This window comes from Sus scrofa, chromosome 10, assembly GCF_054392235.1.
Source record: "Sus scrofa isolate SSC_HxYL_T2T_F1_AM1 chromosome 10, Sscrofa_HxYL_maternal_Yorkshire_Landrace_v2.0, whole genome shotgun sequence".
NCBI classification, from domain to species: Eukaryota; Metazoa; Chordata; class Mammalia; order Artiodactyla; family Suidae; genus Sus; species Sus scrofa.
In genome coordinates this window covers 70,724,819-70,752,627 of record NC_139392.1, presented here as the reverse complement: position 1 = coordinate 70,752,627, position 27,809 = coordinate 70,724,819, and the positions used below count along the sequence as shown (strand labels likewise).

General features: G+C 42.0%; 1 protein-coding gene across 5 annotated transcripts in view; it reads right to left on the bottom strand.

Annotated features, from left to right (window-relative positions):
* Positions 1-27,451, bottom strand: part of TMEM236 (transmembrane protein 236) — a 65,743-nt gene extending 38,292 nt beyond the window's left edge. The window contains exons 1-3 of one of the 5 annotated variants that reach the window (XM_084980204.1): positions 27,267-27,451; positions 15,394-15,509; positions 788-1,308 (exon numbers count right to left, since the gene is read on the bottom strand). In XM_084980204.1, the coding sequence (XP_084836330.1) occupies positions 788-1,044 (257 nt within the window). In that variant the 5' untranslated portion in view covers positions 1,045-1,308; positions 15,394-15,509; positions 27,267-27,451. Of the gene's footprint in view, positions 1-787; positions 1,621-15,393; positions 15,510-21,636; positions 21,747-27,266 lie in introns of those variants that run through there. The other 4 variants (XM_084980205.1, XM_084980203.1, XM_021064814.2 and 1 more) reach the window with 4 other exon arrangements.
* Between the last annotated feature and the right edge of the window lie 358 nt (positions 27,452-27,809).

Sequence of the window (27,809 nt, the reverse complement as noted above, 5' to 3'; positions counted from 1 at the left end):
CAGAGATTATTTGGTCTCAATACCTTTACGTGGCTTGATATAGTCATTAGCTAAACTGTGAGTTCAACCCACAGATTTTGATTTAGTTAAAATATTTCCATATTATTATTGATGTACTTACCCCTCACCCCCAACCAGAGTAATATAATTTACCAATCTAGCAAAGTATTATTTTTTAAAATCTAAGCAAAGGAACCAGTTTGCTTGAAACTCTCAGCTGGTTAATGGTTCAAGGATGCCTTAGAACGACAAAACAATATAAACAGGTGAACAGAGATATTATTTTCAGTTTTACACAAAAGAAGAATTCTGTATTATAATCTCACAACTGTGATTTCTGAAAATTAACTTGTGCGGCTTACTGTGCTGAGGCAGAACAGTTACTACTCAGGGTATCAGGGACTCACACTAAGTCTTACGAACACAGGTAACTTGTTATTATCAGTCGGTAAAAATGGCCTTATAAGAACATAGAGGATACCGGAGTTCCCTTGTGGCTTGGCAGCATAAGGATCCAGCATTGTCACCGCTGTGGCCGGGGTCACTACTGTGGCACGGGTTCCATCCCTGGCATGGGAACGTCCACATGCAGAGGGCGCAGGCAAAGAAAAAAGAAACATAGAAGATACTATGACATGAATACATTCATAGGAACAGTGATGACCAAGTCACATTAATCTCCCCTGATGTACAGTTGTGCTAAGCTAACCTCCTTACACAGACTATAAGCGCAAATCCCTCTGAAAACATCTCAGGGGTTTCCCTGCTAAAGAATTCTTTTACTTACCATCCTTTGATTTTGTGGTAAAGATGACGTTTCTTGAACAAGAGAACTTTCACAGGAATCCAAATCAGTAGAGTCACTAATGCTACATAAGCAATGGAGCAAGAAACAATCAGCCAGTAATGCGTTCTCTCGGGTGTCTGCCTTGTGTTTTGAAAGGCGGCGGCAAACTGTTCCATAATCACAAGCGTGGGGACACAGAAAGCCACAAACTCGAGCAGCTCAAAGACGAGGAGCTTGATGAGTTTTCCAGAAACCATCCTGAGGTAGGACGAGCACCCAGGGGTCAGACGCTCCCCTTCTGACTGTGAGCAGCATATGGACACAGATACCCAACAGGGATCAAGTTCCTTGCGCTTGAATCACTAACCAGTGAATTTTTATTCTTTTATTGACCCTCATATGGTTCAATGATCGTCCAACTTAACAACCGAGGTCTCTTAAAGGAACAGAGCAGTGGTGGAAGGGATCATTTCATGTGTTTGCACATCCATTATGAGAAGTCGAATCAACTCCAGAACATGCTTCAGAGTAAACAGAGAAAGCAGGTCTGTCCATGTTGTTTTTACTGCTAATTGGAGCACAAAAAAATATTTACATAATATTTCACTCCCGTTAAGTAGAACCATTGGAATAATATAGAGTTAAAGGGAAAGAGATACGATCCAATCCCCTTTGCTTATATCAAAGCAAACACCCAGACCCTCAGTCTTTATCTTGGAGAAGCGCTTTTTCTTCAAAGTGCTTGAAAAGGGAATCTGGATTCATTTTGCCAACTTCCCAACCAGACTTTCTCCTGGTACTTGAATTATTTATTGGTTCTTGCACATGAGTTGCTATGCAAACACAGATGAACGTTATTCTTAGTTTGCTGGTCAGGAACCTCAGGCGCCAGGCGATATTAGAAACTTGTCACCAGGATCAGCGTGTTCAGTTAACTCTACCTGCCCCAACGCATGTCAGATATTCAAAACAACAACAACTGTGCCCATGAACATCCTGCCTTGGAAAAACCACTTTTGAGCACCTGTGGCCAGCAGGTTGCTGGGCATCGCAGTGTGACAATGAACACATAATGTAGGGTTCCTGCCCTGAAAATGTTCACAGTCCATGGAGGAAACAAACCTCTGACCAACAAAATGTATCTAAGGTCAGAACTATAACCTAAACGCTAGGAGAACTTCCTTTTTGGGCTGTGGGAAGAGGAAGGAAGATGAGGAGGATAGGGACAGACGGTGGGTGTAGGGGTGTCCGTGACATTTCAGGCAGGAAAAGAAGAAGCAAGGAGGGTGGATGCTGGTAAGAATCTGGTGTGGTCTGGAAGGAAATAGGGGAAGGTGATGCTACAAAAATCAGCTGGGGTCAGCACGCCCCTGGCCCATGAAGGATTTGGGACACACACACACACACGTGTAAAGGGGCTTTCTAAACAGAGTCACTTGCCTACTTGCAAAGGAGAGAAAGTGCTGGTGGGCAAGGAGGGCAGGAGTGGGGTTCACCCAAAAGAAGAGGAGCCCTCCGGGAGCCACAGAGGAGCCTGAGCAGGGGTGAGGGCCTCGGCTAACAAGTGGTTCGAGAGCAATGCAGGTGAAGAGAGGAGTCCTGCACCCTGGACCCCCCTACCTGCCTGCTTCCTCAGGCGGCTCCCCCGTGCCTGCTGTCTGACTGAGGCCAGCCAAGCCACTGTCTCGGCTCCTCTCTCCCAAGGCCCTTTGCAGAAGGGGCCCAAGGCTGCCCGGTTCTGAGGAAGCACCTGGGAGTCTGGAGGTGGCTCTGGGGCTTAGCACCTGCTGCCTGTCCACTGCAGGATGAGCAGGCAGGCGGTTCCTTGAGCTGTTACTCTATTTGACCTCAAATCTCACATTCACTGAGGTGGGGAAAGTTGGGGCAGAAAGCCTCTGAGCATCTGTTATTGTCTCTTTAAGGCTGTGCCCACAGCATATGGAGGTTCCCCAGCTAGGCATCAAATCAGAGCTGTAGCTACTGGCCTACACCACAGCCACAGCAATGCCAGATCCACATCATGTCTGTGACTTACTCGAGTCCCAGCAATGCTAGATCCTTAACCCACTAAGTGAGGCCAGGGATCGAACCTGCATCCTCATGGATGCTAGTCAGATTTGTTTCCACTGAGCTACAACAGGAACGCCACATTCTTTTTCTCATACTATCTTCCATCATGGTCTATCCCAAGAGATTGGATACAGTTCCCTGTGCTGTACAGCAGGACCTCATTGCTTATCCACTCTAAATGGAAATGTAATAGACATTCCATTTTAAACACTCACTTTTTAGTTCCATGTGTGGGAATTTACTTATTTATTCATTGCTTTTTAAGGCCGTACAGTGGCATATGGAAATTCTCAGGCTAGGGTTTGAATTGGAGCTGTAGCTGCAGGCCTAGGCCACAGCCACAGCAACTTGGGATATGAGTCAAGTCTGTGACCTACACCCAGCTCACAGCAATGCCAGATCCCCGACCCACCGAGCAAGACAGGGATCCAACCCACATCCTCATGGATGCTAGTCAGGTTTCTTTCCATTGAGCCACAATGGGAACTCCCATGTATGGAAATTTAAAGCAGACACTCACTTCAATACTTCTTACCTCTAATGTTCCTCTGCTTCCTAAGATCTCTTCACATTTTTTTTTTTTTTTTTGGCTTTTTGCCTTTTCTGGGCCGCTCCTGCAGCATATGGAGGTTTCCAGGCTAGGGGTGGAATTGGAGCTGCAGCTGCTGGCCTATGGCAGAACCACAGCAACAAGGGATCTGAGCCGAGTCTGTGACGTACATACACCACAGCTCATGGCAACGCTGGATCCTTAACTCACCGAGCAAGGCCAGAGATCAAACCTGCAACCTCATGGTTCTTAGTCAGATTCATTAACCACTGCGCCACGACGGGAGCTCCTAGTTCAGATTCTTAAGGATGAGAAAGTGATGGGCCCAGGTTATGCCAGGCTGTACTAGGAACCGTGAGGTTGCGGGTTCAATCCCTGGCCCTACTCAGTGGGTCGAGGATCCGGTGTTGCCATGAGCTGTGGTGTAGGTTGCAGACGCAGCTCGGATCCTGCTTTGCTGTGGCTCTTGTGTAGGCCAGTAGCTATGGCTCTAATTAGACCCCTAGCCTGAGAATCTCCATATACCTCAGGAGCGGCTCTAGAAAAGACAAAAAAAAAAAAAAAAAAAAAAAAAGAATCTGAACTAAAAAAAGCACAATGGAGAATTTGACAAGAGAAGTTAAAGATGGCCAAGATTTTGGGTCAGGATCAGAGCCACTCTAACTGTATGTGTGTCCAGAACCATTCCTAGCAGGCTGCCTAATTCAGTAACTCAGGCTGAATGAATGAACAAATGGATGGCAGAGGATGAGGGGAGAGAAGGGAGCAGAGCAAGGAGGCCAATCAAGAGAGCAGAAGACTGGGCCAGATCAATGGGGAGAGGCAAGCACACCAAGAGAGACCAGTCCCCGAGCTGCTCCCCTCTCTAGGACATGTGTATTCTTAGAAAAAGCATGTCTTTGTTCTTTGCAACCAAAAGGACTTGAGTCTAAGACCAAAGGATATGTTTATGGCAGAAGCCAAATATCATACAGAACCAATGTGGAAAAAACGCTGGATGATTCAGAGGAGAGGACTGAAAAACATCAAAGCAGAGTTAATCCAAGAAAGCTTCTTGGAGAAGGTGAATGTTGGCCTGTATTCATTTTTCTATTGACTCAAAATAATATCTATATATTGTTACAGCCATCTTCTCTGAAGAATATAATTAGATTTTCTCCAAAAAAATAGTTTTAAGAATTTTCATGATGCAGAGAGCTGGAAAGAGGGGTGAGAGAGAAAAGCAATGGATTTTTTTTTTTTAAATATTGTGGTTGTAGATTTCAATGTAAAATAGGAGTTCCCACTGTGGCACAGTGTATTAAGAACTCAACTGCAGCCGCCTAGGTTGCTGTGGAGGTGTGGGTTTGATCCCTGGCTCGGTAAAGTGGGTTAAAGGATCCAGCATTGCTGTAGCTGCGGCTCAGATTCAATCTCTGGCCCAGGAACTTCCATATGCTGTGGATACAGCACCCACCCCCCAAAACAAGTAAATTAGAAATCCAGGAAGATACCCATCAAACTGTTAGCAGTGCTATCCCTGGGGAATGGCGGGGGGTGGGGGGGGTTGCTTTTTCTTCTTCTTTTTAGGTCCACACGCACGGCATATGGAAGTTCCCAGGCTAGGGGCCAAATCAGAGCTGCAGCTGCCAGCTTACCCCACAGCCACAGCAACACCAGATCTGAATTGCATCTGCGACATATGCCACAGGTGTGTCAATACCAGATCCTTAACCCACTGAGCAAGGCTAGAGATCGAATCTGCATCCTCAACGGAGACTATGTTGGGTCCTTAACCCGCTGAGACACAATGGGAACTCCAACTTTTTAAAATTAATATGTGCAGAGTTGGACTATTTTACAAGGATAAACATTAGACAATACATTGAGACTAATCAAAATCAATTAAAGAAATTCCAGCTTAATAAAACCTTTGTGCTCTATTTTTTAAAAAAATTTTCCCCCACAAATGTGTTTCCCTCACTTCCAAGCAGAAGGAAACGGAACCCTTACCCTGCAGTGGCTGCACGAAATAGCGGTGAAAGAGCCAAGGGGCAAGCAGGAGACAGGGGATGCCTTGAAGAGTTCTCGGGCAGGTGATGGGGACAGAATTTGAATCTCCCGAACTCACAGCGGGCCCTGAGGAGCCCTCACCCTTCAGCCCCAGGTGAAGGGTTTTGTCCTCTGTGAACCGTTTTTTGACTCTCCTCCAAGTAGAAGCAAATAAATCCTTCTTTGGGTAAAACACCTATGGTTGGTCTTTGTTTTTCTTTGAAGTATAGTTGATTTACAACATTAACTTCTGCTGTAGAGCAAAGGGATTCAGTGATACACACGCACACACACACACGCATGCATATTCTTTTTTAAATATTCTTTTGCACTAAGGGTTATCACAGGACATTAAAGAGACCGCTATGCTATAGAGTAGGATCTTGTAGATTATCTCCTGTGTAGAAGAGCTTACATTGGCTAACCCAGTCTCCCACCCCATCCTTCTCCCGACTCCCTCCCCCTTGGCAACCTCTGGTCTATTCTCCTTGTCCTTGTCCACAAGTCTCTTTCTGCAAAATACCTTTTGAACACTCCCACTGGAGCACTCTACACTGTTTCTGCACTAGGTTCCCTCACAAACTGTCAGGTCCTTGAAGGCAGAGAACACTCTGCTTGCATCTTTGTACCATCATTTCTCAGCACAACACCCCGCATATGAGAGGCCCTGAATACATGCTTGGGGAAGGAAGGAACAGATGAAGGGCAAGAGAAGTGGCAGGTGACAGGGGGAACGTGCTAGGCTGTGAGGATGGCTCACTCGTCTCTCATTCCAAAGGGGTGCTGTTCTCACACTGACCTTCCAGAAAGAGAAATCATACCACCTGTCCCGATACAATCTGTTCACTCAACCCAGGAGTTTCCATTTCTTTGTGAGGTCCCCATGACAGGGGCCAGTTCTCCATCCTCCACAGCTGTAGCTTCAAAGACAAAGCCCTGGGGACTGCAGAGTTTCTCAATCTCATGATGTGTGTTATTATTTTTTTTCTTTTGGTCTTTTTAGGGCTGCACCCCTAGCATATGGAAGTTCCCAGGCTATGGGTCAAATCGGAGCTGTAGCCACTGGCCTATGCCATAGCCACAGCAACATGGGATCTGAGCTGCATCTGTGACTTACACCACAACCCACAGCAATGCCAGATCCTTAACCCACTGAGCAAGGCCAGACATTGAACCCAAATCCTCATGGATACTAGTCGGGTCCATTTCCGCTGAGCCACGATGGGAACTCCTCATGATGTATGTTGGAAAAAGCCTATGCCCCTTGCAAGCACTCATAAAGACTTCAAAGGTCCCTATGTTACAGTGTCTTCCCCAGTATTTTCCAACCCATGGGCCCTCAAGAATGCATATTCTGGATTTCCCACTGGGGCTCAGTGGGTTAAGGCTCTGGCATTGTCTCTGTGAGGTTGCAGGTTCAGTTCCTGGCCTTGCTCAGTGGGTTAAGGATCCGGCATTGCCACGAGCAGATATGGCTCAGATCCAGTGTTGCTGTAGCTGTGGCATAGACTGGCAGCTGCAGCTCTGATTTCACCCCTAGCCCGGGAACTTCCATATGCCTCAGGTACAGCCATAAAAAGAAAAAAAAAAAAAAAGGAATACATATTCCATAATGGATTTGAATCATTAATGAAGAAGGCTGGAGAGGACTGTCTGGGTTTTGGCAGAGCCTTCCATTATTTCAGGGTCCTCGGCCCTTCCAAAGTATCATCTGTCTAAATTTTCCATAAGAGATTGGGAGACAGGGAAGGAGACAGAGAACCAGCGAGCTTGCCAAAGAAAAGCAAGACCATGATGATGGCATGAAGCCATTGAGAGGAAATAATGCCTAACCCCTGACTCGGAGGCAAAGGCAAAGGGATACGAGAGCGGGTTTAGGATCACCTACCCTTTGGCTGGGCCCAGTGTATGCCAATCCTGACTCTTTCCTTCCTAAGTCCCTTGACAAGGCTGCCACGCAATTGCACTGCCAGTAACTGGAAGGACATGGAGGGGGACATTTTCTAATCACCCAAACCCTTTATACTTAGGTTTGCCCTGCACTGATTTAAAGAACTCTGCTCGAGTCTGCTCTTTAATGCTGGGTTTAACGACTTCCTGGTAGGAAACAGATTTGGTTTTCTGAAGCTAGGTCTGTGGTGGAAAGGCTGAGTCTTGTGGTTAGAACTCACTTCCATGTAGGAGTGTTGATGCAGTGCTTTTTATTTTAGTAAGCAGAAGACAGCATGCTGGCCAGGGTCACACCTGTTCTCCACACATCCAACGGTCACTTCCTTCCTGCAGGCAGGAAGTCAAAAATGGAAAGTCTCTTAAATTGTGAGTAAGATCATTTGTAACTTCGAGGTTTGTTCATTGTTTTTTGGCATTTCGTTCTGTGAAACACAATGTACGAACTGCCAGGAATGTTCTGGCGTATGCGTGGTTCGTTTCCTGTGATCGTGTGTGGTGTTGATGTGCAAAAAGGGCAGGAGCTGGTGGTGGGGAAACTGCTCTGGGGATCAAGCCGGATCTACAGAGAGCCCAGGGTAGAGGCGAAAGTGTGACCCTGCGCCTACTTTCTGATTATTTATAATTTGCAAAGAGTATTTCCAAAATACATTACTGATCCTCATAAGAAGGTGTCACCAAATACAGCACTGGAAGTGAATTCAATAAGATTCCGTCACCATCTGATATAAGCCCCTTTTTACCAATGTCATGTTGCCATAGGCCAGACTATACCAAATTCACATTATAGGAAAAGGATGAATTTCATCTCTCTGGCTCTTTATAAATAAGCAACTTTGTAAAAGCAGAGATGACAGCATATCTATCTTTGGAAACCTTTGAATACCCAGTGTTTATCTAGTGACTCTATTCCTGAAATTAACAAAATGTAAAGAATGTCCTTATTCATATTGGCCTCATCTGCAGCATTTGGAAGTTCCCGGGCAAAGGATCCAACCCCCGCCACAGCAGTGACAGTGCCAGATCCTCCAACCACCAGTCCATCAGGGAACTCCAGAATGTCCTTACTTTTTAAAAATAATGGTGCTCTCTTGTATCATGTTTTTCTCTTATAATTGTTCAAATCTGAAAGAAAGAAAGAAAGAGAGAGAGAGAGAGAAAGAAAAAGAAAGAAAGAGAAAAAATGAATGAAGACTTCCCACTCCACTATACAACCATCACACAAATTGTATGAAGTGGTATATAAATGGGAGGTAAGAATTAGAAAGAGAATATTAAAGAAAACAAGAAGTCATTTCACTCTTTACAACAATTCTCAGATTTTACTTTTTGAAGAACTGCAATAATCTAGTTGGCCTTTCCATATTCCAAAGTGACAAATTTAAGAAAAGAAATAAAATCCATTTCAGTGTAGATGCGGTCCTAATTAATTAGTGTATATTCATCCAAAAGTTCACAGAATGATTTACCTTACATTTCCCAAATCTTCATGGTTAAGGGCATGATAAGTTTGCAGCTCCCCCATTGTTCCTTACTTAAGATAAAATCACTTGATCTAGTTATTTTGGTTAATACAGATAGAGCAAATCTCCAAGCGGTTTGCCTAAATGTGGTGTTTGCTAACGCCACCACATGGTGCGGGTTTGTTTTGAATTTTTTTTGCCACACCCATAGCATGCAGAAGTTCCCAGGCCAGGACTGAATCCGAGCCACAGCAGTGACAATGCCAGATCCTTTTAAATGTTGGCCACCAGGGAATTCCTGTTTTGGTTTGTTTTAATCACAATTTTTAAGTGTCTATTTTTTAAATTCTTGTGGGTTTGGAACCCTCTGACCTCAACGACCAGTTAGACTAAAAGGGACATAATTAATCTGTCATCTTGTACAAAGTACATTTGGTCTATTTAGTTTGATAGACATTTGAAGTCAGTCAGCTTACCTTTTCTCTGTCAAAAGCATGCCGCTGGTTTCCCATCTCATTTCGAGTAAGAGCCCAAAGCTTTAGCAAAAGTTTCAAGCCCTACTAACCACCATATTTCTCTGACTTAATTTCCTATTTCTCTCTCTCACTGTCCTCCTCAATGATCTTCAAACGCACCAGGCATCAAGGATTCACCAGCTCACTCTCTTGTCTCTCACGCAGATATCCAAAAAGCCAACTACAAACACTTTCTCAATGAGACAACTTACCCAAAATTCCCATACCCCACCTCCTCAATTTCCTAGTCTTCTCCCTGCTTTATTGCTCTCATTATTTATTAATAGCATAATGTTTATTTGACTTATTGATTGCATTAATTGTCTGCTTCCCCAATGAGAAGATAAGTTTCTTCAGGGCAGGGATTTTTAACAATCTTGATCTCTGTTATATACTCAGACTAGCACAGTGCTTGGCTCATTGTACGATTTCAATAATTATTTGCTGAATGAGTGAGTTACAGAATGAATTCACAAATGAACTGAGTAGACTCCCCATGCTAGCTACTATGCTAATGCAAGGGTACAAAGATGACCAAGACATGCTCTCCGCCCTCACAGGCTTACAGTCTGCTTGAAGAGACAGACATATCCATAAATAACTTCAATACAAGTGCAATGAGAAATGTATGTTCAAGCTATCATGGGTGCAAAAAGGAGAGGCACATGGTCAACCTAGAGGTTCAGGTAAAGTTTCCTGAATAAAAACAGCCATCTTCTCTAGCTCAAGAAAGTAGTCGAGCCAGAGAAATACAACACTCTTTCAAAGGTCTTAACAGAATGTACTTTTTTTTTTTTTTATACAGCTATACCTGATGCATATGGAAGTTCTCAGGCTAGGGATCAAATTGGAGCTGCAGCTGGGACCTATACCATAGCCACAGCAACACTAAATCCTTAACCCACTGAGCAAGACCAGGGATTGAACTTGCATTCATCCCTATGGGAGAAAAGTGAAGTGAGACCCCAACTTCACTGAGACCCCAGCACAAGCCCACCCTAGCACCAGACTTCCATAGGAGCTCCTGGTGGGGCTCCATGCATACAGGCCCTGGCCCATCCCAGCACTGCCAACTCCCACAGCCCCAGGTGGGCTCCTGCAAGCCCAGGCTCCTAGCCCATCCTAGCACTAGCTGGCACCTGAAGCTCCAGGCAGCAAACTATCCCCTATGTACCCAGGCTCCAGGCAGGCTCCTGTTTAGCTGGGTTCCCAGCCAAGTCCAGTACCAGGTCAGTTACCACACACCCAGACTCCCAACCCACCAGGGTACCATGTTAGCTCCATGAAATCAGGTATTTATCCCAGCACAATGCCAGTCCTTGCAGACCCAGACACTGGGCTCACCCCAGGTCCACAGCACTCAGTTGGCCCTATGGAGCCAGGATCCATGCCTGACTCTGTGGACTCGGGTACCAGACCTGCCAGCCCAAGGACCCTATCAACAAGGCCAACCACAGACACCAGCAAATGGCCCACCCAGAATGTCTGGGCAGGCTCACTGATAAAGAGCTTTCCCTCCTGAAGCCAATCTGGAAAGACTGAAAGAGGTACCTACCTTCTCCAATGCACAAAAATCAATACAGAGCCACATGGTCATTAATAATCAAGGAAACATGATTAACTCCAATGACTGAACCCAGGGAGATCTATTAACTGTCTGCAAAAATTCAGAATAACCTTCTTAAAGAAGTTCAACAAATTAAAAGAAAACACAGACTAAATGACATTAAGAAATCAATGCACAGGAGTGCCTTATGTGGCTCAGCAGGTTAAAAACCTGACATAGTGTCCATGAGGATGTAGGTTTGATCCCTGGCCTCACTCGCTGAGTGAAGGATCCAGTGTAGCAACAAGCTGCATTGTAAGCTGCAGATGTGGCTCAGATCCAGTGCTGCTGTGGCTGTGGCATAGGCCTGCACCTGTAGCTCTGATTCGACCCCTAGCTCAGGAACTTTAGTGTGCTGCAAGTGCAGCCCTAAAAATTTTTTTAATTTTTTTAAAAAGCAAAGGGAAAAACAAATTCCTCATATATAAGGGAATGCACATAAGTCAATCAGTGAATTTCTCAGCAGAAACCTTGCTGACCAAGGTGGTATTCAATGTGCTGAACAAACAAAAACCCCTGCCAAATAAGAAATGTTGTCTTTTAGAAATGAAGGAGAGAAAAAGCTTTTGCCCAAAAAACAAAATCTAAGGGAGTTTATCACCATTAGATCTGCCCTATAAGAAATACCAAAAGTAGTCCTTCAAGTTTTTTTCATCAAGGAAAGAATGCTAGTTAGTAACTTGAAAACATGAAACCAGAATTTCCCACTGTGGCTCAGCAGAAACAACTCTAACTAGTATCCATGAGGGTGCGAATTCAATCCCTGGTCTCATTCAGTGTGTTGGGCATCCAGCGTTGCCATGAGCTGTGGTGTAAGCCACAGATGTGGCTCGGATCTGGCATTGCTGTAGCTGTGGTATAGGCTGGCAGCTGTAGCTCCAATTCGACCCCGAGCCAGGAAATGTCCATATGCCACAAGTGTGGTCCTAAAAAAATAGAAAGAAAAAAAGAAAGGAAGGAAGGAAGGAAGAAAGAAGAAGAGAAGAAAAGAGAAATGAAACGAAACTATAAAACATACTGGCAAAGCATATAATCGAATTTGAAATACTTTAATTCTGTAATATGGCAGTGTGTTCATCAATCATGCTAGCATAAAAAGTACAAGAGTACTTAACAATAACTATAGATATAATAATTTGTTAATGTGTACATAATATTAAAAGAGAGAAATTGTAATATCAAAAACATAAAGTAAGGTAAAGTAAAATTATCAGCTTAAAATAGACTTATATCTTTATGTTGTTTTTAAGTCATGGTAACCACAAAGCAGAATCCAACAGCAGATACACGAAAGATAAGGAAGAGGGAAATCAAAGCACATCGCCATGGGAACATCATCAGTTCACAAAGGAATACATCAGGACAGGTAGACAGGAACAAGGGACCTATGGGATTTGTAGGACATCATAAAGTGAAACAACATGGAAGTTCCAGGAGAAGAAGAGAGAAAGAAAGGCAGAGAAAGCTTATTGAGAGAAATAATGGCTAAAAATTTTCCAGATGTAGGGATGACATCTTAACAGTCTACAAACTAATTGACTCTGAAGAGGTCTACTTTAAGATATATTATACTTATATTGTCAAAAGCCAAAGACAAAATAGAATTTTTGTAAGTAGCAAGAGAACAAGACTCAACACATACAAGAGAATCCCCATAAGTCTATCAGCAGATTTTTCAGCAGAAACTTTGGAGGACAGAAGTGTAATGAAATATTTTTAGTACTGAAGAAAAAAAAAAAAACCTGCCAACCAAGAAAACCAGACTTGGCAAAACTGTCCATCAAAAATTAAGGATAGGTATTTTCCCAGGTAAACAAAAACTGAAGGAGTTTGTCATCACAAGATCTGTCTTAAAAGGAGTACTAAAAGGAACTTTTCAAGTTAAAATGAACAGATGCTGAAGAGCAACACAAAATCACATAAAAGGACAATCTCACTGGTAGAGGTAAATACATAGGCAAGTATGTACGGCATATTGCAATACTTCAACGGTAGTGTGGAAATCATTTTTAATCCAAGTATAAAAGTTATAAGACAAAGGTATTACAAAAATGATAACCACAAAAATGTGGTAATAGATGCACAATACAAAAAGAAAAAAACTCAATGGGGGTGTGGTGAAAGTGTGGAGCTTTTGTATTTGATTGAAGTTAAATTGCTAACAGCTTAAAATAGACTGTTCTAACTATAACAGTTTCAAGGCAAGCCTCATGGTAACCACAAAGGAAAACCTATAATAGATGCACAGTGATAAAAAGAATCAAAGCATATCACCACAAAAAATCCCTAGCCTTGCTCAGTGGGTTAAGGATCCAGTGTTGTCATGAGCTGCAGTGTGTGTTCCAGAGGTGGCTTGGATATGGTGTTGCTGTGGCTGTGGTATCGGCTGGCAGCTGCAGCTGTGATTCAATCCCTAGCCTGGGAACCTCTATATGCCAAGGGTATGGCCCTTAAAAAACAAAGGCATAAAAAATTCAACTATATGCGATCCATAAAAGTCTCATTTTAAATTTAAGGACAAACAGAGGCTGAAAACTAAGAGATAAAAGAAGATATTCTATACAAATGATAGTCAAAAAAGAGCCAAGGTGACTATACTTATACCAAACAGAATAGACTTTAAGTCAAAAACTCCTAAGAGACAAAGAAAGCCATTTAATGATAAAAGAGTCAATTCAATAGGAAGATACTATTATAAATTTTATGCATTCAATATCAAAGCAAATATAGACAGATCTGAAGGAAGAAACTGACAGCAAAACAGTAATCGTAGGACACTATAATACTCCATTTTCAACAATGTATATATCTTTCAGATGGAAAGTCAACAAGGAAACAGCCAACTTGTACGACACTATAAACCAATTGAACTTAATAGCATATAAGAATATTCCAAAGCAAGAACAGGAGAACATATACTATTTTTAAGCATACGTGGAACATTTCTTGAGATAGATCACATGCTAAGTCACAAAACAAGTCTCTACAAATCTAAGACTGAAATCTTTTTTACTTTATTTTATTGCATTCTTCAATGAAATAAAAATAGAAATTAAGAACAAGAGGAAGTCAGGAAAAAACACAAATATATATAAACAACACCCCCTTGAACAACCACTCAGATAAAGAAGAGATCAAAAGGGAAATTTAAAAATATCTTGAGACAATTGAAAACAAGACCAAAATATACCAATACACCAAAGCTTAGGAGATACAACAGAAGCAGTTCTAAGAGGGGAGTTTTTAATTATAGAACACCTACATTAAAAAAAGAAGATTTCATTTAACCTAACTTCACGCCTCAAGTAACTAGAAAAAGAACAAACTAAGGAGTTTCCATCATGGTGCAGTGGTTAACAAATCCAACTAGGAACCATAAGGTTGCGTGTTTGATCCCTGGCCTTGCTCAGTGGGTTAAGGATCCGGCGTTGCCATGAGCTGTGGTGTGGGTCGCAGATGCAGCTCGGATCCCGTGTTGCTGTGTCTCTGGCGTAGGCCAGTGGCTACAGCTCTGATTAGACCCCTAGCCTGGGAACCTCCATATGCCATGGGAGCAGCCCAAAAAAAGACAAAAACAAAACTAAGTTCAAAATTAGCATAAAAGAGGAGATAATAATGAATACAGGAGGAATCAATAAAATAAAGAATAGACAACTAAAAAATAGACAAAACTAAGAGTTTTTTAAATAAGATAAACATAATCAGCAAACCATTAGCTAGACTAACTGAAAAAAAGAGCAAGATTCAAATAAATAAAAGCAGAAATGAAAGAGACATTACAACTGATGCCATAGAAACACACACAAAAATGAACAATTATACATCAACAAATTGAACAACTTAGAATAAACATTAAAAACTACCACTATTAAGTCAAGAAAAAACTAGAAAGACTGATTAAATAACAAATAATTAGATTGAATCAAGAATCTCCCAATTGAAAAAAAAAAGGCTAGAATCAGATGGCTTCATGCATAAATTCTATCAAATATGCAAGAAGAATTAATACCAATCCTTTTCAAATTCTAAAAAAACAGAACTGAGAATACTTCCAAACTCCTTTCATTAGGCCAGCATCACCCTGAGAGTAAAGCCACACAAAAGCACAAGTAAAGACAAAAAACTACAGGCCGATATTACTAATGAATGTGGATATTAAAAAATCCTCAAGAAAATATTAGCAAACTTAATTCAAGAGCACATTAAAAGGCTCATAAATCATGACCAAGTGCAACTTATTTGCAGGATATAAGGACCGTTCAACATATGCAAACCAATGTGACATCACATTAACAGAATCAAGGACAAAAATCACATAATCATTTCAATACATGCAGAAAAAGTATTTGACAAAATTCAACACTTTTTCATGACACTCTCAACAACAACAACAAAAAAACCCAGTAAGTATAGAATGAACTTACCTCAACCCAATAAAGGCCATATATGAAAAGCCCATAGCTAACATCATACTCAATGGTGAAAAAGCAAAATGTTTCCTCTAAAACCTGGAACAAGACAATACCTGCCAAGATGACTTCTATAAAAAAAAAAAAAAAAGATAAGAATTGGTGAGGATGGATATGGAGAAATTGGAAACTTTGTTATTCACAGTTGGTAGGAATCTAAAATGGCATAGCTGCTAGAGAAAACAGAATGCAGCTCCCTCAAAATACTAAAAATAAAACTACCCTATGGGATTTCCCATTGTGAGTTAGTGGTAATGAACCAGACTAGTATCCACAAGGATGTGGGTTTGATCCCTGGCCTTGCTCAGTGGGTTAAGGATTCTGTGTTGCCGTGAGCTATGGTATATGTTGCAGACACAGCTCGGATCATATGTTGCTATGGCTGTGACATAGGCCAGCTGCTGTAGCCCGGAAAGGAAAGGAAAGGAAAGGAAAGGAAAGGAAAGGAAAGGAAAAGAAAGGAAAAGAACCTACCATTTGACCCAGCAATCCCAGTTCTGCATGTATGTCCAAATGAACTGAAATCAGGATTGTGAGGAGGTATCTGCATTGCCACATTCATTACAGCCTTATTCACAACAGCCAAGCCATGAAAGTAACCCAAATGTTCACTAATAGATGGATATGGCAACTGTGGCATATACATAAAATGGAATATTATTCTGCCTTTAAAAAGGAAGTCCTACTCTTTGCAACACAAAACACACAATAAGTGAAATAAGCCAACCACAGAAGGACAAATACTGCATGACTCCTCTTTCATGAGGCATGTGAAAGAGTCAAATGTGTAGAAGTAGACAATATAACTGTTGAAACAGGAGAAGGAGTGAGGTATGGGGAGTAGTTGTGCAGTGGGTATAAAGCTAGTTATACCAGAGGGGTAAGTTCCAAAGATCCGCTGCAAAGCATTATGCCAAGAGTTAATACTAAGTACTGCATATTTAACGTGTTTTTTGGCCAGGCCCATGGCATACGGAAATTCCCAGGCTAGGGACAGAACCTGCACCAGAACCTGCACTGCAGCTTCAGTGTGCACCACAGCTGCAGCAATGTCAGATCCTTAACCCACTGCGCCAGAAGGGAACTTCCAATAATAAAGCATTGCACACTTAAAAATTTAAGAGGGTGAGTCTCATGTTGTGTTCTTACCACAAAAACAAAACTGAGGAACACAAGGAAACTTCTGGAGCTGATGGATGTTATTACCTTGATTGTGGTGACTGTAACGTAAGTATATACGTATATCCAAAATCACAAATGGTGCACATTGACTATGTGTGATTTCTTTGTGTGTGTCAATTATTACCTCAATAAAGTTGAAGAAAAAAATTTTGCTCCAGAGCACTGAAATGATTAATGCCTATTTCTAAGTCCCCAGTTAAAGTATTAGCTTTATCTGTTCTTTATGCCTTACTAAATTCTACCTCATGCTGTAGATTTAAATGTACATGTAGGGTTTTTTAGGATATTGGGGGGGGGTTGGTTTTTTTTGGTTTTGTTTTGTTTTTTTTTTTCCTTTTAGGGCTGCAGGTGTAGCATATGTAAGTTTCCAGGCTAGGGGTTGAATCAGAGCTGCAACTGCTGGCCTACATCATAGCCACAACACCACATCTGAGCTGCATCTGCGACCTAGACCACAGCTCATGGCAATGCCAGATCCTTAACCTACTGAGCAGAGCCACAGATAGAACCTGCATCCTCATGGATGTTAGTTGGATTCATTACCACTGAGCCACAATGGGAACTCCCTAAATGTGTGTGTAAGGTTTCACTGTTTTTTTTTTTTTTTTTTTTTTTTCTGACTTTTTAGGGCCACACTTGAAGCATATGGAAATTTCCAGGCTAGGGGTCGAATCGGAGCTACAGCTGCCAACATATACCACAGTCACTGATCTGAGCCTCGTCTGCAAACTACACCACAGCTCATGGCAATACTGGATCCTTAACCCACTGAGTGGGGCCAGGGATTGAACTCTCATCCTCAGGAATACTAGTCAGGTTCATTACCACTGAGCCATAGGGGAACTCCCGATGTACATGTAATTTTAAATGTTACTTCCTGACACACTTGTGACCTCCTTAAAGGAGGTGACAGTGTATTTCTGCACTTACAGGATCCCACCTCCACCTGCAATTTTGCTGATTCCCTAGAAGGATGCACAGGGCTCAACATATCATACTCATGGCTATAACTTATCACATGGAAAGGACCTGAAGCAAAACCAGCAACAGGAAAAGGCAGGTTGGATGGAGGGCAGGGAAGTCCTGGGGACAACAGGTAAAAGCTTCTAAGAGTCCTATGCCCAGAGAGTCCCATAGGATGAGCTGAATTCCCCCAAGAACAAGTTGTGACAACCAGGAAAGCTCAATAGACCTAGTGCCTGGGCTTTTACTGGGCTGGTCATGTAGATACTCTCTACGTGGCATGTCCCCAAACCACAGACTCTCAGAAGGGAAGCAGGTGTTTAGTACTCATCACATCATGTGCAGAAGTAGTTTAGGCCCAAGGACTTTCCCCAAATCCAAGTTCCCAAATGCCAGCCAAGGGTCCACTTGACAAACAGGACTTTGCAAAGACGGTGATCAGGCCTGCTGTGCCAACTCTCTTCTGTCTACTTAGTCATTGTTAGCGTCCACTGGTGCTCAAATATCTGTTGAATTACACTTGTAATTTTAGGCTATTGCTAAAAGGAGATGATGAGAAATAAAGAAATGAAAATTTCATACACAAAAAAACTATGTTCACATTTTAAAATTGTCTGCATGTATTTTTAAAAACTATGCCCTGAGAGTTCCCTGGTGGCCCAGCAGTTAAGGATTCAGTGTCATCACTGCTGTGGCTCGAGCTCGACCCCAGGCCCAGGAACTTCTATATGCTGCAGGGACAACCAAAGGAATACAAAAAAACACAACAAAAAATAAAAACAAAGAACTGTGTCATGCCACTCAATATGAATTATGTTTTTTTTCCCCTGGATTACTTACGTTTGGCTAAACCAATTCCACAAAAACAGCCGGCTAATCATTATAATAAATATATTAATAAACAAAATGCAGTGGTTAAATGACCACTACAGTGGTAATGGACCATATATGATTTCTATTTTTAACATGTATTTGGGATCTGACCTGGGGAATTTAGTCTATCTGACTCTCCTCTATGATGACAATACTTTGAATTTATATTACAGTGGGTATCAGACTGCTAAGTTGATTCAGACTAGTAACAAATCTATTCGTCTCGATAATAATAATTAAAAAAAAAAAACTTTGACTGACGTGAAACCTCTGCTGCTACATTCAAGGTCTGGTGATGCTGAAGGATGTTTTGGGAAAAGACTGGAGAGGCCTGAACGAGTGTGCTTCCAGAACCACCTTTGCTGTGATACGCCGTGGCCCTAATACGATGCTTGAAAGAAGAGGCTTGTGTTTGAGAAAAGGAAAAATTGGCTTGTCAGATCAGCGCAATCTCCTTTACCATTTTTTTCCCTGGAAGATGCCAATGGCTGCAAAATCTTGCCTAGATCATTTCCTCCGTAGACTACATTCTGTATTGTGAGGGATGCCCATAGGCTGTAGGGAAACCATGCAGGTTAATTTCAATTTTCCCATGTGTTCAGGGACATCATCTATCAAATATGTTCAGCTCCTGACTGTGACAGACATAATGTGGCAAGACGGCCATTGAGAGTGGCGGGCCACCACGAGGGGACACTTTGCTATCCAGGCTGAGGCATTTTAAACTGATTCCACAGGACATGTGTGTCAGATGGCTATGGAGATGGACTCTGATCTCTCTGAAGCATCTGAAACTCGATGTGGGAGCATTTTTCTAGGGAGAGGATCCGTAGCTTTCTTCACCCCTTCATAGGTGACTGCTGACTCCAGGATGTTTGTGAAAACTCAGGTCAAGTGTTTAAGGACATTTAGGCCAAAAGAAAAAGGGTGAACTCTGTCAGTGTTTCCTGAACTAATGGGACCGTGAGGATGGCTTGTGGCTTTTGTTAAATGGCATGTTCTTCTCTTCTCTAGGAAATTAAAATTGAATCATTTAAAGAGTCCTGATACTCATTTTGATTCATTACTTACATCTCAAGAAGTAAATTAGCACAAGAAGGCAATAGTTGGAAGTTCCCATCGCGGCTCAGCAGGTTAAGGACCTGATGTTGTCTCCCCAAGGATGCTGGTTCGATCCCTGGCCTTGCTCAGTGAGTTAAGGATCTGGCATTGCTGTGAGCTGTGGTGTAGGTCACAGATGCGGCTTGATCCAGTGTGGCTGTGGCACAGTCCTGCAGCTGCAGCTCTGATTTAACCCCTAGCCCAGGAACTGTGATATGCTGCAGGTGTGGCCATGAAAAGAGGGGGAAAAAAAAGGCAATAGTCATTACCCCCCAGGATGCATGTCAGATTATCAGTAACACGCCCGTCCTTCAGATTCTGTAGGGATACATCCAAGGCTGCTTCCTGTGGGGCACATCCAGGATATTCCACATATTTAGTAAATCAAAATTCTAAAAACCAACGTTTTTCAGATGTCATGAAAAACAAATCAGAAATTGATAGCCCTGTATATTCTTTCCCAAATAACCTGTCTGAATCCTCTCCTTCAATTAAATGTTTATTATAGATTTTTCTGGATTCAACCTCAGCAGCACCACCTACTGATACTTTAACCTCAGTACTTTATGTAAATTCTTGGCAATGTGAATATGAAACAATTAACTGGAAAATACCTGAAACACGCTTGGCATTTCATAAAATATATATGATAATATAACTGATAGAGGGATATTTGAATATTTTTTGCAAGTGGTAGATCAAATTGCCTTCAATGACAATGCATGCTTCAATCATGCTTATGTCCCTGCAAAATTCATACTAGCAAATTGTGACTTTGCTTAGGTGTGATAATGTGTTGCGAGACGTGTTTTTATAATATTTTCTTAGCCTCTTTGCTGAAAACTCCATCTTGTCCTTCCTTACTTTGTCCCATCTTCCTGCTTGAGAAACAGTCACGGTGATGGTAAAAGACTTAAGCTTAAGAACAAAGACCTAAAGGCATGGGTTATTCGCGGGGTCAGCTGAATGAGGACATAATACATTGGTCTAGGCACGCTGGACCTGTGCGGATTGGCACGCCATTTGCACAAGCATGATATGTCCTCTAAAGAGTAAGAGAAAGAGGAACCTCATGGCCAAGTGGTTTATGAGTGGTCGTTAGGAGAATACGCATTAGCAAAGAGAACCAAGGTGCAAACCTAGGCACACAGGGTTGCCTCAAATAGGCATGCCGTTTGCAGAGGCACAGTGAGGATTCTCTGAAATGCTTGCACAGATAGCTAACTCAAATGCTAATGATTCTTAAATGCCTAAAGTTTAGAGTAAAAGTTTAACCATCTACCAGCTAAGTGACTTTTAAAATAATAAAAGAACTTAAAATAAAAAAAAAAACAAACCTATATCCTGCACCTACAACCCCCTTTTTATTTGACATAATCCTCAAGAGCACAATAAAAGCAGTGTGGTTTCTTGAGGCAGGGCTCTTGGTCCCTGAGAGCTTGAGTCCCCCGGTTCCCACCTTTACTTAAGATAAATGTCTCTGTGTCTTGTTTTATGTTAACTTTTTTTCCTTAAGTTCCACAGCACCCATTCTTCAGCCCCATCCTGCTGAGCTGGTCTCAGCAATAATGGTATTGTGGTTATGCTGGAGAAGACAACTTTGAGGTATGGTGATATATTTATAGTTAAGATATTGTGTCTTCAATGTACTTTGGAATAATTAAGCAAATGAAGAAATATTAATAAAATCACTGTGATAAAAAAACTGAAACTTAGTAATAAGTGTGAAAAAAAGAATTGACTGCCTTGCACCTGTTGTTAAGCTAGGCTGTTTTGAAAACCGTTTAGCCACAACTGAGTATTTTCAACTCCATGTTCAAAGGAATAATATTCAGGTAAATTAACACTGTGTTTATACAGATAAACTTGTTCCTATACCATTAAGGAAATATGCTACTGAGTTAAACAAAGTGCATTCAAATGTCTTTTTAAAAAAAATTCTTACAGCCAGTGTGATGGATGGTGTTTGGAGATGGGGGTCTATGGGGAGTGTCGATTAGGTCCCAAGGGCAGAGCTGTTCTGGGTGGGATTAGTGCCCTTATAAAACAGAGAGAGAGACCCCCCAAGGAGCTGCCTACCTCCTTCCTGCAGCCATGTGAGGTTAGAGTGAAAAGGCGAACCAGGCAGCAGGCCCTCACAAACCGAATCTGCCAGAGTCTTGACCTTGGACTTCCCGGCTTCCAGAACTGTGAGAAATAAATTCCTGTTACTTATAAGCCACCGGTCTATGGTATTCTATTCCAGCAGCCTAAAGGGACCAGGTCTAGATACGTTCCTAATGTGCTGGCTCTTTTCCATTTGTCCCCTTCCCCAAGACACAAGCCCCATCACTCTGTACTCCAAGTGGGTTCAGCAGAGAGGGCTGGCAGGAGAGCAGAGGGCAGCAGAACTAGGACAGGGACTCCTCTTGCACCCCTTCCCTGCTCACTGTGTCAGTCACTGCTGTCAGTCTGTCCTTCCTGCACTAGCCCCACTCTCACTGGGCTCCGTGTATTGCTATGAAACACCTGCCCCTTTAGGTTTAGGGGCTGTGAGATGAGCAAAGTCTCAACACCCCGTGTTTGCTTCCTTCATCTTCCTGAAAGCCTGCTCAGCTGACTTCCTGAGTGTAATTCGAAGATCTGGCAGGGCCTTGGCAGACACATGGAGCTCTCTGGAGAAACATCTCAAACACTGTAAAACTGAACTGACCATTCACTCAACACTTAAAGTGAATACAGGGGAAAAAATATTGTTCTAGGTGCCACACAGACACAAAGATGAGAAAGAAGAGTTCCCATTGTGGCTCAGTGGGTTAAGAACCTGACATAGCGTCTGTGAGAACGCAGGTTTCAATCCCTGGCCTCGCTCAGTGGGTTAAGGATCCAGCACTGCTGCCAGCAGTGTCTTGGTTCCAACGTTGCTGTGCCTGTGGTGTAGGCCTCAACTGCAGTTCCCATTTGACTCTTAGCCTGGGAGCTTCCATATACCACAACTGTAGCCCTTAAAAAAACAAACAAAAAAACCCCAAAGATGAAAAAGAAACCATTATTCTCCTCAAGGAGATCCTATTTACATACATACAGGGGATTGGGCTTGACTAAACACTTTTAAGGTAAGCGACTCAGCATAACTATTTTAATTTCTGTATGTATTTGTAATTAATCGTAGGTATCAAATAAGTGGGATTTTGGCCATCACATCTCCATAGTTCCCTGAGTCTCACCACGTTCAGCACCATCGCATCAGAACGCTGTGGTTTATCCAAACAACCTTAAAGAAGTCAGTTAAAACCTGCAGTTACTCAGCCTGAAAATGTGTATCTTCACATTCTAACGTGGTTTTCTCACAGACACATGCTTCCCCTGAAGTCCCTCTGTGGGACACACATACATACAAAATACAAAACTCTCCTTTAGTGGGGTGATCATGGAATGCAGGGACCTGCCTCAGTCTCCCCTATAGTTTTCAGGGGCCCCACACGGTGGAGAATCAATGTTTCAATGGCTGAAAGCGCATAGTTTACCCAGGTTTGAGCCCCAGCTATGCCGCCAGTCTGGCTGGATAACGTTGAGCAAATTACCAAAATCTCTGTCTTGGTCTCCTCATCTCCAAGGGCATGCTAGTTTAAATGAGCTTTCCAAAAACACTTACTGTGGCACCCATCCCACAGTAAGAATTCAAGCGCTTGTTTAAGTGATGCTGTTTTTTACGACACCCGGAGGTACTGCAACTGGAAGAGAACTTAAGAGAGCGAATTCTGGAGTTCCTGTGATGGCTCAGCAGGTTAAGAAACCGACATAGTGTCTGCGAGGATGTGGATTTGATCCCTGACCTCGCTCAGTGGGTTAAGGATCTGGCTTTGCCACAAGTTGCAGTGTAGATCATAGATACAGCTCAGATCCAGTGTGGCCGTGGCGTAGACCAGAGGCTGCAGCTCCCATTCAACCCCTGGCCCGGGAACTTCTATATGTCACAAGTGCAGCCTTAAAAAAGGAAGAAAAAAGAAGAAAGAGAGATAATTCTCTCATTTTATAGATGTTAAAACTGAGAAAAGGCAAGAGTTAACGCAGTAAACTAGTATAGAAGATGTGACTGACCCAGGTAACTTCACTCCTAGAAAGCTTTGCTCATGGCACAGCATGCTTCACAAATAAATGAAGTAACGTTGTCCAACAAAGCAATTAAAAATCTGTTGATATTAAAATGAACTTGGGAATTCCCAGTGTGGCTCAGTGGTATCGAATCTGTATCCATGAGGATTGGGGTTTGATCCCAGCCTCACTCAGTGGGTTAAGGATCCAGTGTTGCTGTGAGTTGTGGTGTATGCTGCAAATGTGGCTCAGAGCCCGTGATAGATACTGTGGCTGTGGTGTAGGCCGGAAGCTGCAGCTCTGATTTGACCCCCCGTCCTGGGAACTTCCATGTGCGGCCCTAAAAAACATAAAGAAATAAAAATGAACTTGTAAATAACCTGTATTTATAGCTTCTGGTTTGTAAAGGTATTAAAGTACTTAAATAAATACCTACTATATTTAGTGCTATGAAATATAAAAATTGGGAAAGCAGCTAGTAAACCCTGAAAACCTGGTATACACGCAAGTCAACCAATTAAAGGACAAATTAAGTTAATTAAAAAAAAATCAATGAAAATAATGGCACGATGGCCATACCCAGTTAACTCATAAAACTGTGGTTTTCCTTAATTTTCCTCTTTTTCTCTTTTGGGGGGAGGGCAGGAGTGTATAACATATAATCTCACAGACTATATTTAAGCAAAACACATAATTCTTTAAATCTGAATGTAAGCACATGTTCAGCAGGGATCCTTTATAATCTGGTAAGGGGAAAGAAAGTTTTTCATTTCTAGATATCCATAATTCTTATAACTTAAAAGTATACAAAGAGTTCCCATCACGGCTCAGCTAACAAAACTGACTAGTACCCCTGAGGATGCACAATGGCTCCCTGGCCTCACTCAGTGGGTTAAGGATCTGGCAGTGCTGTGAGCTGTGGTGTAGGTCGAAGATGAGGTTCAGATCCCAAGCTGCTGTGGCCGTGGTGTAGGCCAGGAGCTGCAGCTCTGATTCAGCCCCTAGCCTGGGAACCTCCATATGCCATGGGTGCAAAAATAAAACAACAGAAAAAGGGGGAGGACAAAAACTTATTGCAAGAGAGGATACGCCAGAGAACAATGTGAGCAAAATGCAAATCTCAGTTTGCTTATGTGTGACTTTGTCCCAGATAAACACTAGGTGAAAAGGAGAAAACTGTGCCTAGTTGAACTAAACAAAAACACACACGCACACCTCACACCACCAGCCCCCTCCTAGGTCGGGTGTGGTAGCCTTCCCTCCAACTCCAGCAGTCCCTCCAGCCACCTGCAAGTTAAGTCACAAATACAACTCTTCCCTCAGGTACCCCCGCAGGCTCACTTCTTTGAAGTCAAGTGCCACATTCATTGTACTGTTCATGCATTTGTAAACTGTAGAACAGTAGAGCAGCTCTGCTGTTTTTATTCGGTTCCTATCTTTCTTCACAAGTATGTCATTGCTGAAGTTTGGGAATCTTGTACCTCTGACTAGTTTCTCCCCAGAAACTCTAAGGCCTTTTTATTGTGCAGTTAGGCATGAACACATATGTGCATGACAGCAGAATCCACTGTCTTCTTTGATGAGCTCCAGGTCATCAAAATTAAAACAATTCAAGCCCAATACACAGGAGTTATCAGCTAGAAACCACCACTAACGTTCAGGTTTCTCTTCATTTCAAACATTCTGTATAAAGTTTTACATTTCTCAAACAAGAGATCTTGGAATAAATTATCTAGGGGAAAAATGAGTTACACACAGCACCTGATTAATATGCTGTGAATTACTAGATAAAAAGAATTATTTAGAAATATGCCTTTCCCTTGTGGCTTGGACTTGGTGCTGCCATGGCGGTGGTACAGGCTTCAGCTGCAGCTCTGATTCAACTCCTAGCCTGGAAACTTGCATATGCTGCAAATGCAGCACAAAGGAATGGAGGGAGGGATAGACAGAAGGAGGGAGGGAGGGAAGGAAGGAAGGAAACGAAAGAAAAGGAAAGGAAAAAAGAAGCCTTTCAAAAGATATTATACACAGTAATTTACATCATGCTACTCAATTTTAATGATGCTTACCTCTTGGTCAAGAAAGGAAAGTAACATTTCGAAGTTTTTCATCTCAATCATGTTTCTGACAAAACTGTTAAAAATATTACCTAAACTCAGCTCCTTTAGCTATTAATCTATCTTTGCTTAATTTCTGAGAACAATTTTCAAACCACCGTGAATTATACCATATATAAAACAAACATTTGGTATAAACCAGACACTTAGGCAAATGATGTTCCCTACTGAAAGCAGAAACAGTCATGTTCCAATAAGTATTCTTTAGCAGATAAAAACTGAGGGGCATTTTTTGCCTTTCAAATTGACAAGTCAGCATAGTTAAATATATACAAATGCTGAATGAGAGTTAAAATGAAAACAGAACTTTGTTCCATCGTGCTTAAAATCTTCAGGAAATTATTCTCTTTCAAATTCATGAAAGGCATGCTGAGAAGATACTTATTTTAATGGAGTTAAACAAAAGCTCAATGATTTAACTTGCAGCCCAATATAATTCCATTCCAGATACCTACAGGAAGTCTTTCAATTTCAAATACATACTTAACCTGAAGGGGACCCACGGAGGCCTCCGATCCCCCTCTCCAAGTAAATTAACATTTGGCAACCCCTTGAATCAAATAAAATTATCCTGATGTTTCTGAATTAAATCAATTCACTGAGACCAATTAGAATTTAAATGTTATTTTAAATTTAAAAAACCCATAGTAGTACAAATACAAAACTGATTTTTACTATGATAACTTGGGGGGGGGGGTTGTTTACTTGCTTATTTTGCTCAAATCCAACCAGTACTCACTCCTAGAATTATTCTTGAAAATATCAGTATGAGAGAGCAATAAAGATTCTAAAGTCAGTGACTATTCCTGCTTACAAAGGGAAAATATACAACCAGTGGCAGCAACTGGAAATGTTGGCTTTCCCCATCCATAAAAAAGCTTACTACTTTATTCAATATTTGACATAAGCCTTTCTATCAGATTCCATGAAACAGCATAAACTAATTTAGGAAAAGAATTTTTTTTTTTAAATGCCAGCAAGGTATATAATTCCCTAATGTGCACTAAGAAAAGTTAAAAAAAAAAATTACATTCTTGGAATTATTTTATATAACTATATAAAATGACAGACGCATGTAACGCACAAGAAAAAAAATGTTGGTTAGGAGAAACTTACCTGGTTTTTTGTTTTTGTTTTTTTTTGTCTTTTTAGGGCTGCACCGCAGCATATAGAGGTTCCCAGGCTAGGGGTCAATCGAAGCTGTGGCTGCTGGCCTACACCACAGCCACAGCCATAGCCATACAGGATCTGAGCCGAGTCTGTGACTTAAACTGCAATTCAGGCAACACTGGATCCTTAACCCACTGAGCAAGGCCAAGGATCAAACCTGTGTCCTCATGGATGCGAATCAGATTTGTTTCCACTGAGCTTCGATGGGAACCCCACAAAAACTAAACTTTAACAGCTAGCTAAGGTCTATGTGTATTAGTAACTTGTAATCATACGATTTATAATGACATTTTTCTAGGCCAGATATTTGTGATGGAAAAAATAAAACTGCCATTGCTGATTTTGTACCTTATTTGGAATGTTAGAAAAAGACTCTCAGCTGGCATCAAAGATGAAAACTGCTAGTTTCCATAGTTCTCAAACATCTCAGGCCATGTGTTTACTTAGAAAACGGAGTAGCTGAAGGATGGCAAGTACAGTAAGTTGTCTCCATCACCATTTTCAGGGCGATGAGTCCAAGGGTACTGCTCTGCCTACAAGAACATCAAAAACAGTAAAATTCCATAGAGTCTGATGCTGCTTCTCTCTTTTTAGTTGGAAGCAATAAACAAAAACAGTAAATGCTTCAGAGCCCTGATTATTCAATTTCTTCTCCTGTATCAACACCAAGGAAAATGAGAGTCCTAGCGAATGGAAGTGCTTCTACTCAGAGAACAGATGTTCTGGGTGGGGTCATTCAAATATGAACAAAAGGCTCACGAGTTTACTAATGGAAAGGAGGGGAGTTCCCATCGTGGCTCAGTGGTTAACGAATCCGACTAGGAACCATGAGGTTGCGGGTTCGATTCCTGGCCTTGCTCAGTGGGTTAAGGATCCAGCATTGCTGTGAGC